General features: G+C 39.0%; 1 protein-coding gene and 1 non-coding gene across 2 annotated transcripts in view; one reads left to right on the top strand and one right to left on the bottom strand.

Moving 5' to 3' along the window:
- Window positions 1-13,288, bottom strand: part of LOC134658783 (S phase cyclin A-associated protein in the endoplasmic reticulum) — a 68,089-nt gene that overhangs the window by 39,820 nt on the left and 14,981 nt on the right. The window contains exons 10-15 of the mRNA XM_063514428.1: window positions 11,669-11,830; window positions 10,228-10,355; window positions 8,490-9,078; window positions 6,425-6,534; window positions 5,459-5,579; window positions 651-784 (exon numbers count right to left, since the gene is read on the bottom strand). Of these exons, the coding sequence (XP_063370498.1) occupies window positions 651-784; window positions 5,459-5,579; window positions 6,425-6,534; window positions 8,490-9,078; window positions 10,228-10,355; window positions 11,669-11,830 (1,244 nt within the window). The remainder of the gene's footprint in view (window positions 1-650; window positions 785-5,458; window positions 5,580-6,424; window positions 6,535-8,489; window positions 9,079-10,227; window positions 10,356-11,668; window positions 11,831-13,288) is intronic.
- Trnak-cuu (transfer RNA lysine (anticodon CUU)) lies at window positions 12,117-12,189 on the top strand. The gene has a single exon. It is a non-coding gene; the product is annotated as a tRNA-Lys (tRNA).

Raw genomic sequence — 13,288 nt, 5'->3', positions numbered from 1 at the left:
CGGCCCCACTAGGGCTCGAGGCGAGCATATGCCCTTCGCCTTCGACCCTGCCGCCTGCGTCGAAGAGGAAGCGCGTCAGCAGCCGCTTCTCGCTCCCTTTCCGCCTCCTCCTTCTGCGACATAACCTCTTCGCAGAAGGAGGCCGCCGCTTCCCATTTCCTCTCGCTACCCAGCATCGCCGCTATTATGCTGTGTAGCGAGAGGTCCGCCACCCCCGTCGCTGCCCTGAGGGAAGCTCTTTCCACGGCCCAGCGATTACACTCCTCCAGAGTGTGCTGAGCCGTGTCATCCGCCGCGCCACATTCGTGGCACTGAGGCCCCGGCTCCCTCTGTATTTTGTGCAGGTAGTGTCCAAAACAGCCGTGTCCGGACACCACCTGCGTCACCCTATATGTCAGGGCCCCCTTGCCCCGATCCACCCACTCGTCCATTATCGGCAGAATAGCCCCTATGGTTCGGGTTCCATAGTGGCTATCCTCCAAGGCCTCCCTCCATCTCTCTCGCAGGCGCTCCGCGGCTCCCCGCATCACCCTCTCGGCCTCCTCCGCGTCTGGGAGCTCCCCACGCCCCCTGGCTTCCGCCCTCAGCCGGTACCTGTCCGCCAGCACCCCTGCGTCCAGCTCCCAAGGCGGGGTGCGCACCACACTAACCTGACTAGCATGTGAGCCCTCGCCCAAGTGGCCGGTGTCGAGACGATCTGCGTCACGGAGTCCAGGGCCACCGACAACCAGTCCAGTAGAAGACACGCCAGCTCCATCTCCCGGGGATCGGAGAGGTCTTTCTCCTGCAAATAAGATAACTCTTTAAAAAAAATTACATATTGTTTTCGAGGTAAAGTCCAAATTGCATGTGCCATCATAATAGGAGCCGAGAATTTTTGTTAGACAACAAAACTACAAAATATCAGAGCTTCATCTCCGGGCGGGATCCAACATGAAATTTCGTAAACATGGTTAACTTTCTGGTTTTAAAAATGGACCAAATGTTCAAAAATACATACTGCATGGACTTCGGTACCGTTTATTGCCACTGCGAATGTAAAAAGTGAAAGGACTATTTCGATAACAAATTCGGTCGTTTCTCAACAGTTACAAATTCGGATCAAATTTAAATTATACTTTATTTTTTAAACGCTAAGAGCGTTTACTTAGCTGTTGGATACAACTATTACATTGCAAATGAACAGAGATTGCAATCTCAGCAAACCCTCGTAAAGTAAATGATTCAGGGGAAATAAAACAAAAATATTCGACAATTCAAAGATGGCGTCGCAGATAACGTTCAATTAACGTCGGCGAGTTATTATAAGCTTTTAATTACACATAAAGTTTCGTTTGGCGGTCGATGCACAGTTGGCCTGGAAATACGCTGTACACTTTAGTGCCTTGTCGCAGCACTGCATAGAAATCCTCGGCATGTTTTTTTTTACTTATAACAAAAATAGACTGCATTATTGGTGAACAGTAGCACTCCACATACTTCATTATTATCTATTGTGTAAGGTTTAGATTCACACACACACTTAGCTGACCAGTAGGTAGGCCTCAAACATTTCATTGCAACATTTGCAACAGGGTTTACAGGTGGTCAGAGAACTGTGACTGTTAAATACAAATTAACATCACGTTAATCTGTTAATTCGTGTAATTATCTAATATATATGTCGGCGGCCGATCGTAAGATCAGGTAGATCGTAATGTTCCTGTGTAATGTTTTGACGATAGTGACATTAAACCAATATATAGGTAGGATAGGTTCGTTAGGTTTTCACGATATGCCTAGGAATTTCACGATATGCCTGATCTTACGATCGGCCGCCGACATATACATTTCTACATTATTTTTAAAGAGCAATAGGCTATTACAATCGTCTTCAGATGGGATTACATAGAATTTATAATGTAATCCCATCGGTGTCACGGTAATAGTTATTGGATCGTGTTTCAACATTTCTTTTTAACATATCGATTTAAAAGTAACGTTTTTAAAATATAGTTAATCAAAGTAACAGCACTTGTTTCCAGACTTTTTGGCATGCCATCATGCAATGCTCTTACACTCAAGGAAATGAGCAGAAACTAATGTTTGAAAATCAACCTTAACCTTATTAACAATACCATTGAAAAATCAGAAATTAAAGTACTATTTCACCGTAATTAAGATAAAATGGCAATATTTTTCTCTTTTAAAAATAGGAGGCAAAAGATTTCCAATTCCCAAAGTCATATTACTTTATAAACGCAAACAACTGTCATATTTGTTTAACTTCCAAATGACAGAACCTCTTACATTAATCGTCCTGCTTTCTCATTTAATTAAACCAAGTTTATTGAGAAACCCGTTACAATATACAAAGTATGACGGAAAGTATACGTTAATTAGTATAGCAATTGATTTTTTAAACAGAACATTAAGTTGGTACCTACATGCTTTATACATTTCAGAAAGTTTCAATTTTTAAAACTGTTTATCACATGTTACTTGTTTGAACAGCCGATTATGTGTATTTATTTTCAAAAGGAAATTAATGTTCCGCATTTTACTATAAAATATATAATACTTTGGTCACGGATGAAAAAGAGGATTTAAGTAAAATGTGTCTCAGATATTTTATGAACATTTTAGAATCTGAACACGCCAAATGATTATTAAAAACCGGCCAAGTCCATGTCGGACCATGCACCGTATTTTGTTAATTTGAATTCCATCACAAACGAAAAAAGGAAAACCAAATAAAATGGCGAATGCCGTGAACATACGTTACGGGTGTTAATACACCCTTTTATTAAGGAAAGAAGTTTACAGTATATGGTGCTACTTTCCCGCACTAGTGAAATTACACGTATGCCAATAGTCACGGTTCCTGCTCTCTGGCCGTCAACAAACCTACCAACACAAATGCTATATTGATTTGTAAGAAGAAAGATCCAAATCACAATAATTTTTAGGTCTATGTGCAGCTGGAGGCTATAGAAGACCTAGATTGTTTCAAAAACAAGATCTTTCATGTTGTTGCGCTTTCAACGATTTTAATTGTAGCTGATTACGAAAAAATGCAATGAAGTTTTCTGCATAACCGTAAATTAAAAAAAAAAGACAAATCCGCCTGATACAGAGGCCTAATATTATTCCAACTGTAGACCAGATTTTCTCTTAGGAGCCAATTACCCTCTAAACATTTTTCGCCTGTTCTTTAAAATCGTAATAAGCACCAAAATTTTGCCAATGATGTGCCCAAAAATTATTTTGGGTCATAGTTCATAAAGATAAAAATAATCAATAAGTTATTGAAAACTGTAGGTAGTTTGCTCGTCACAAAAACAGGAAGAAGCTTGTCAACAGTGTTCAACCCTTTTAAAGATCAGATGTCGTAAACCTAAACCCAATCAAGTCCATAAGGAGATTGCGAAACTTTGCAAAGGTTGACTCCGTCAGAATGGGCGGACATCAAACCTAATCGACCATGTAATGTTTGGTACCCCTTTCACTGTGATAGAAAAAGTTGGAAAGGGAATATGGATATAACAATAAAGTATAGTTTTATAGCTGAATCTGAAATACGTTTTATTGCTTTAGAACCCAATTCCTACTAATTACAGCCAAAAAGATATTATAAGATTAGAAAAAAAACGTCACATTTTATAGTAAGCTTTATAGTTTACCTGGGCCAAATAGTCTCTTTCCAGGCACGACAAGACAAGGAGGTCGCAAGACGTACCGAAAAAGCCAAGACAAATCCTTTATAATTTCAGGATTTTCTACACAGCACAGAACTTGGCACCCATATAGATCTCAATTCTTTTGTCGGCGAGTCAACAACGACACATATTCTTAATATTGAACTTGGCTCTCATTTCACATAGAATGTGACGCATTTTTAGCACTAGTGGCATTTAGAGGCACTTATTTTATTGACCGAAGCGTAGCGAAGGTCTACGTTTTGACTCGGGCATTTTGCTTTTGTATGTCCGGATGTTCTCCTCTACAGGTCACAATTCTCAACCGATTCTTGTGACCAGATTCTATGAGTAAATAAAAAAATTTTGTCGATCCCGTTTTTGGAAATTTTCAAAAATGGAGGAGTTGTGATACCTCGCGCTTAAACAAATAGTCGTATCGATATCATAAGAGTATTTTCTTTTTGAGACATATTTACATAGTAAATGACAAAAAATGCAGAAAAATTGTATTGTTGGTTTAGGCGGTATTTAGATATTTAGTTTGTACTCGAGAATGAGTAGCCGAATTTCGTCAGCTTAGCTAAGAACTATCATGGCGCATTTTGTAAACAATCGCTTTTTTTGTTTGCACACAGAAAGTCTGGGTTCGATCTCCAGTAAGACATAACTTTTTGTATTTTTTTTTTCACTTAAATAAATTAAAATCTTTGTATTGTTGATTGATCAAACCGCTGTGTGGCGCTGTCATCGTGCCCAATAAGCTATGCTCGCGAGGTCTACAGCTCACAGAGCCACTAGTTAGTTAATTATTATGTCGGGTTTTAACTTACGAAACATGGTACGCCACCTATTACATAAAGTTGACATACCTATTAACCAAATACGGAGGTATAGATGGCGCTTATGTTGATAAAATAGAAACATAAACGCGCTTCATCGTAACAGCAGTAGCCGCCAGATGGCAGTATCAGTGGATATAATGTACACCGATGGATATAATTGTACTGCCAATTTGCGGCTTAAATCGGAACTAATAACTAATAACTTGACATTTGTGTCAATGTTCTAGTTTTTAAAACGAGAATCTGGTGCTTTCCCCCAATAGTTCATGTTCATACACATTACCTAATAGAAACATAGAAAGAGTGTAGTAAAAACTAAATAGGAAATAATAAGTTTCTGCCAAAATTTCTTATCTCTGGGAAAACGCGCATTTTTGAGTTTTTATATGTTTTCGAGCAAAGCTCGGTCTTCCAGATATTTGTCATTATAATATAGGTAGGTACATATGCACTTACAAAGTATCAAAACGATAGGGCTATTATTTCACGTAGGTTAAAATAAATTTGCAAGTTGCAAGATTTTATTACAATGTTTATTTTATTCCAAGTGAAGTTAAAATAAGTGTGTAAAAGAAGTAAAAGAAGTTAAAATAGGTACATTGCTAATGTCAGATATTTTGCACGACATGATATAAATCCTTTTACACCAGTGCATTTCAACTTGTTTCGTGACGTGACCCATTAAAAGTTACGCGTGCCCTCAGCTTATTGTAGTAAGGTCAACCGAGGTAAATGCGTCTGAGGTAATGCGTCATTTGAAGATATCTTCGTAACGCAACATATTATAACTATTATAGCCGTCTGCATTAAAAGTTCAGTGACAGTGACACTTCAAACATAGAGGGTTGCGATAGTTCTAAAATGTTCCGTTTTAGAAGAAATCTTTAAAAGACGCATTTACCTCGGTTGACCTTAACCTATTTCGTTTGCACTTACCATTTGGTTGGCCAACAGCTTGACTACGTGGACGGAAGCGTTGGAAGTCAAAAGGTTACGTGCGCTCTCTGGGTCCGTCGCGGCGCCGCGCGTCGATATAGTCACAGCCGTGGACAGGCACCTGGGTACAAGAATCTCATTAAGGTGGTTCTGCCTGAATTTCATACAACTTTATTGGCATATTTTCTCGTAATACGTAGATTTTCTGCACTTTAAACCTTGATGTTTAGGTAGAACATATTCATTTGTCCGATTGAGTGATTACTAAGCTGCGCTGCGCTTCGCGTGGATTAAGGGTGTTAAAAAACTGCCAATTTGTCATTAAAGATGGCGCTAATTGAAGGGATATGCGCAAAGTACGAGAGCTAAAAAAATTGCCGATTATTATATGTATGTACTGGCAATTCGTTTGAAGTGCAAGAGCTAAAAAAATCAGCAGTTGTTACTTTATTGGCTGGTTTTTAACTGGCATTTTTCAACTAGGTACTTCTTTCTGACATCTAATACTTAAAGCACTCTAAAATTACCTTTCAAAAAGTAGTTTTAAAGGTGATGACAAAGGTGACATCGTATTTTCACGGAAACGTTCGTATTTGTCATGCTACCTCAGTCAATATCAGTGCTCTTTTGTACTGAGACTGACTGAAATAGCATGACACATTCGTACGTAAGTTTACGTGAAAATACAATGGTCCCAAGGCTTGTTAATAATTAACAAGCCAATTTTTGTGACTAGGAACAATAATATGAAGAAACCTTTTTTAAGATCATTCATTTATTTGTAAACAAATTATACATAAACCTTCCTTTTGAATCACTCTATCTATAAAAAAAACCGCATCAAAATCTGTTTAGTAATTTTAAAGATCTATAATCATACATACAGACAGCGGGAAGCGACTTTGTTTTATACTATGTAGTGGTGAAATCCCTTTAGGGCTAGTGTTTAGTCTGTTTTATACTAACTTGGAAGTGATTTGATTGGCTAGGTCTTCTCTCTCGGCCGCCAGGGCCAGCAGCTGTTCCAGCGCCTTCAGCCCGTGCAGCTTCTTGAACAAGGCCTTGTCTGGTGCTTGCTGCCAACAAAAATGTCACACCAATTAGTCACCATCAAATATCGAAGCTGCCAAGGCGCTGGAAAGATAATCTGAACATGCACATTAACTTCTTGAAAATAGAGGCTATGTCCAGATATTTGTGAACACCTTGGCCGCTCAGATAAATGGCAACTGAGCTACTCAAGACGCTTAAGCTTTGGATTCCTCCGAAAACGGTGCCGTCATATTACGGCCGCTATATAGCGTTGACTGACGTCACTAGAACGTTGTCCATGTAAACAAGATGGCGCGGTTTCCTAGACGGCGTTACGTTACGTTGATTGTCAACGTAACGTAAGATGACGGCCGTCATGACCTTGTCGATAGTTTCGTGAACGTTTTATTAGATAGCGGTGACGCCATTTTGAATAAATGACACGAGATTTGAATAAATGATTCCGTACTACGATTATTTTCCTCTTCTGATGATATTTCATCCTCCAAGTAAATTATAGATGATCAAGCAAATCTTGTCGGTAGGAAAAGGCGCGAAATTCAAATTTTCTATGGGACGTTATCCCATCGCGCCTACATTTTTCAAATTTGCCGCTTTGACCTTGGTGGATGACGGTGTGTTATGACGCCGTGGTACTTTCCACATGTCGCCACCGTAAAGACGGCCGTCTTTTGCTGCCGCTATATGACGGCCGTCATATGACGGCACCGTTTTCGGAGGAATCCAAAGCTTTATAATACTAAACTCGCCGTCATTAGAACTTGCGAACTATGTAAACAAACCGCCATATTGAAATTGTCTCTGAATGATGAATTTACTAGTGATGGGCAAGACTCTTACGTACTACTTTACTAATGTCGAACCATATCGAGTAATAAAATACCAAAATTAAAAAACAAGTAGTTACTTATTTTTAATTTGTTTAATCACGATCAGAAGACAAATTGGTACTTAAGAATGATGTATTGATGTATTTTACAACCGCGGCGGTAGGTACAGAGCGTGAGTTGGGTAGTGTGTAACGGGTTTATATCACAAACTTTAGTCACAACACTACCCATCATAGACAATTGTAGAATTTAAAAGAAACAAAAACGTCATTCCATCTGGTCCTAATAACCTAACTTATGAAACCATTTTAAACTTTTAATTAAATATCCAAGATACAGTTATATATTTATGTATTTTACGGAACGGACCGTTTCAATAGTGTATATGTGTATAGTTTGAATTGTGTTTGATGGGGTAGTGTGAAAATTCAAGGAGAAACTGTCACAAAACAAAGTTACATTGTTTGTTTACATAGTTCGCAAGTTCTAATGACGGCAACTTTACATGCTGTACGTAGGAACACATTTAGAGGCTGAATTTGTTCACATCTGTCACTTTTCTCCGGGCGATTCTCTTAAAAGTACGTACAGATGTAGTGCATAATTGGTGTCCATCGTATTTTCTCATAAACGTTCGTATCCCAACTCGAGTTCACTGCTAGTATGGCCATTCAAAAATAAACCTTAATTCCGTGCCCTGAAGGTTCTTTTTACAACAACTGCCGCGTAACTCGCCGTCTCAACTCGCTCCGCGCCTGTGCCTGTGACCTTGTCGCGAACCACACGAATCGTCGAGTCGAGTCAACTCGATTTTGAATTCGAATCAGCGGCCGAATCAATTCGAATGATTCGAATTGAAAAAAAGTGGACTCGTCACATCGCTAGTATTTGTCATGCTATTTGTACCGAGACTGACTGAAATAGCAAGACACTTTCGTACGTTTCCGTGAAAATACGATGGAATATAATTATGCACTACGGTCTGTAAGTACGTATTATCTTGAAAGTAGGTATTTTTAAGCTACTTTCACTTTGTAGAAAAAAACAGCGTCACGCATATGTGACGATATTTAAAGCAAATAGTTCTAATATAAGAGGATTTAAATGTTTCTTCAAAAGAACATGTTATCAAATCTAATTTCAGTTACCTTATCCGATTTGTCCAAAATCCTGTGTAGTTCATTTAGCAACCTCTCTAGATGCATTGTGTCCAACGACACTTTATTCTTCCTCTCATTCTTATCACTGGTCTTGCTCATGTCACTGAGCGAGCTGCAAATACTCTCAGTCTTCTTCAGTTTCGCTTTATCATCCCTCTTTTTCTTTTTGCTCTTTTTACCTTCTTTAACTTCTATTACTTCTGTGGCAATATTATTGTTGTTATTATTTTCCGATGATTCTTGCTTGTCTACGTTCTTTTTCTTTTTAGATTTCTTTTTTTCGACAGCTTCTTTAGCGTCATCGCCATTTACTTTGATTTCCGGTTGTTCAGCCGTTTTTTCGTCTTTAGAGACATCTCCATTGACTTTAATCTCTGTCTTGTTTGTTTGTTTGACATCTGTTTCATTTACTTTAGTGTTTGTTTCACGTTTTTCTGTTTTCTGTTCGTCGTTATCGACCAGCAGCGGTGAGAGAATGTTGTTGATTTGCTGGAAGACCTTGTACATTTTGTTGACGGCGGGATACAGGAAAGCGTCGATGGGTATGCGGAGCTCGCTGGCCGATTGATCGTTTCCACTGCGAAAAAGAACATGAGAATGTAAAATCGATAACTTTGTACAAACATAACATAAAACCTAACAAATTGTAGGTCTATAACACTTTAAACTCTCGCGTTTTGTACACATATTTAATTACACAAACGGGTCTACCGCGATATAATTTCATTGTTTTTACCTTTAATTTCGACGTTTCAGCTGAGTTGCACCAGCTGTGGTCACGGAACGTCGGAATTAAAGGTAAAAACAATGAAAATATATCGCGGTAGACCCGTTTGTGTAATTAAATAAATTGTAGGTCTGTATTTATGCTTTTTTACAGCATCGGTAAAATACTGTTCTAACACTGGATTCGAATTGGTTTTCGGAATTCGTGTTCGTTCTGTACAATACTGACACTAGCACAATGCAAACTACTAATATGTACAACTAATCCATAATACAACGTGTCTTCAACTTTAAATGAAATGAAAAAAAACATTAGCTTTTCACACATTTTGGTTCGTCAGATGTCGATATTTTCTATGTTAGCTCTCACTTTTTTTTGCAATTTCGTGATTGATGCCATAATAAAAGTAGCTCAGTTTTGTTGGTAGAATCGAACCTTGCATTTAAAAAAACCCCATAGTGGATGGCACGCTATTTAATAATCTGTGTCTATTTTTATTTCCAAAACAATGATTCAGTGACATACACAAGTTACTTTTCTCAAAATTCACTTCATCATCATCATCATCATATCAGCCGTTTATCGCCCACTGCTGAGCATAGGCCTCTCTTCGAGTACGCCACTTATCCCGGTTCTGAGCCAATTTCATCCAGAAGTGACCCGCAATCTTCCGAATATCGTCCACCCAACGAGCCAACGGACGCCAGGCACTCCTCTCGTCTGTAAGCGGCGCAGACAATCCAACCTCTAGACATAGCATAGTCGCGCTACCCCCTCTGCCACACATACGGTAGCGTTACTCCATCTTCGAGTCAATCCCGTGCCGTGATTGGTCCGTGTCTTTGAACGGACCAATCACGGCACGGGATTCGCTCACCTCGTCCCCCCGCACCCCCGTATTTTTGGCAGCATCGGTGTCATGAAAGAATTGGCCTAAGCTCAGTCTAGAGGTTGGATTGTCAGTGGTAAGCGGCCACCACTCCGTCAAAATTAACTTACGAGGCTAAAAGCTTCTGCTTGACCTTTCTCGCCTTTTTCTTGAGCGCCTTTATCTTGTCCCTCTCTTTCCGCTCCTGCTCGAGCCGCACCGCTTCATCCAGGTCGTTGTCCTGGCTCTCTGATGTCGTCTGAAATTACATCTTAATGTTTTATCCATACAAAAACAAACGTATAGTTTGTAGCTTTCTAATAGACCCCGAAGGCTAATCCTATTGTCTATTGTTCAGTAAAACCGCACGTGCTACTTACCTGCAAAAAAGGGTCCTAATTATTCTATTTGGCACCTGAGCGCGGGCTAGTCCAACGCTCAAAAAACCAGCGTAGGTGCGCTCTCCGATAACGCGCCTTTGTTACGCATCTCGATGACACATTTTAGAGTGGTTCTGTAGCGTTCGACTCGCCGGCACTCAGTAACCGAAGTACCGATTTTTTTTGCAGGTGGTTGTGGCACGTGGCACGAGCGGTTTTTCTTAACAATAGACAATAGGATTAGCCTTCGGGGTCTATTAGAAAGCTACAAACTATACAAAAAATGTCAAAAAATAATAATTTCATGCTTAATGTATGCGATAAACTTGGGAACTTTTAGTCTGTTTTCATCTATAAAGTAGGGGGGCTATTACATAGGATCATAATCAGTACATTTTTATATTCACGGAACCATAAACAATGACTACATCTCCATAAAAAGCGGCCAAGTGCGAGTCGGACTCGCCCATGAAGGGTTCCGTATTTAGGCGATTTATGACGTATTAAAAAAAACTACTTGCTAGATCTCGTTCAAACCAATTTTCGGTGGAAGTTTACATGGTAATGTACATCATATATTTTTTTTAGTTTTATCATTCTCTTATTTTAGAAGTTACAGGGGGGGGGCACATTTTACCACTTTGGAAGTGTCTCTCGCGCAAACTATTCAGTTTAGAAAAAAAATATATTAGAAACCTCAATATCATTTTTAAAGACCTAACCATAGATACCCCACACGTATGGGTTTGATGAAAAAACATTTTTTGAGTTTCAGTTCTAAGTATGGGGAACCCCCAAAATTTATTGTTTTTTTTCTATTTTTGTGTAAAAATCTTAATGCGGTTCACAGAATACATCTACTTACCAAGTTTCAACAGTATAGTTCTTATAGTTTCGGAGAAAAGTGGCTGTGACATACGGACGGACAGACAGACAGGCAGACAGACAGACAGACATGACGAATCTATAAGGGTTCCGTTTTTTGCCATTTGGCTACGGAACCCTAAAAAACGTGCCTCGCCGCTAATGTAGACCTCAAGGCCTCTGCTTCAAGCTCTTTTTTTTTTAAACATAGAAATTAGAGTCGGATGACTCTTTATCCAAAAACTTCCAGCTCTGCAGCGGCGACTAAGGCTGATAGACGGGATTTACACCTTCCGCCTTTTAAAATACAATAGAATAACATTCATACCGGCTGCCTAGGTCCCGTAGCCTTCTCTCTGATAGCTTGTAGGTGCGACTCCAATCTCTGCTGACTGGCATCTTGCTTGTCCCGTATCCTGGACCTCAAGGCGTCTGCTTCCAGCTCGGCAGCGGCGGCTAAGGCTGATAGACGGGACTTTACACCTTCCGCCTGTAAAGCAAATAAAAAAAACTCAAATAAATATTTAAAAAAAAATACTTCAGTACAACCATATCACAGTTCACAGTTGGTCTGTTTTACATTTACACATTGCCATTGAACTTGTAACTTTAAAATCACACCATTAAGTTTGTTATTGTTTGTCCCAAAAAAACCTCTATATCGAGTAAGAACCGGCCTTTGTTGTGAGCATTGTCACCTTGCCAAAAAAAACACAACAGGCATAGATAATAATAACTGAAAGAAGGTGTTACGTAATTTCGCCGGAGCTCCCACAGCCCGGCTAGCTCAGTCGGTAGAGCATGAGACTCTTAATCTCAGGGTCGTGGGTTCGAGCCCCACGTTGGGCGAAATCTTTTTGAAATAAAATTACGCAAAGGTTCTGTATTTTTTTTCTTTTTTGTACATTACGCGATATACCTACTTTCATGATTGATGTAAAAAGTGATAGGTGTTTTACAACCTAATCTGGTAACAAGTACAGTCGGCAACAATGAAGTGTAATTTTTAAAATGAATTGTATGGCAGAAATTTATTTAGTACCAAAATTAGGTCACGACTAAAGCAAAAGTAAGTAGACGAAAACCGCAGTAGAGTCTGTGCGGAAAGAGAAGAGTCGTGGCAGAAACGGGAACTAACATTTTCAATTTTATATGGCAATCAAACCTTTGACACCTGTCTTGTAAAAAGTAAACAAACTTCTGTCATTGTATATTTTTATTAGCAAAAACCGCAAGTTTTATCAGTTTTATGTATATAATATTTTGAAAACACGATAAAACCGTACATAAAACCACAAGGAAATAGTTATTTTCGATACAAGTGCGAAAAAGAGGAAATTCGAAACGAGTGGCGATAAATTAAAACACGACCGAAGGGAGTGTTTTAAATCGACGCGAGTTGCGAATTACCTATTCGCATGTGTATCGAACAACGTTTTACAGTACATATGGCACTTTAAAGTCTCGACATACGCACGAAAAGTGCTATTTTACGCACTAGTGCGGAAAAGTAGCCCCATATGTACTGTAAATTATATTTAACATTGTTCGGTTTTGTCAGCGGGAAGAAAACGGCTAAAAGCCGACTATCGACTTACAAAAAGTCGCGGAACGTATTTCCGCCATTCACGGGTATTGATGTTGTATTTAATATTAAATAATTAGCTATTTAATAAGCCCTCTAAGTAACTTGTCTCCGGTACATAATCGGTAAGTATATTCACTCAAAATATATTCATTTTCATAAATATGCAGGTCATTCATGATCTTTAAAATAACTGACAAATAGTCTTGATACTTGCCATTTTATGTATATTTATGTAATTTTTTTTTCAGGATTGAGTAAAAGTACCTACGGTATCTCGAATGTGATAAATAAAAGACTAGGTGTGGTTCAGTAGATGATCATTTAATAACTAACTGTCAAAACCTTTCCTACAACTACCTA

Source organism: Cydia amplana, chromosome 2, assembly GCF_948474715.1.
Source record: "Cydia amplana chromosome 2, ilCydAmpl1.1, whole genome shotgun sequence".
Lineage (NCBI taxonomy): Eukaryota > Metazoa > Arthropoda > Insecta > Lepidoptera > Tortricidae > Cydia > Cydia amplana.
The sequence above is the reverse complement of the archived record's forward strand: the minus strand, read 5'-3'. Positions and strand labels throughout refer to the sequence as shown.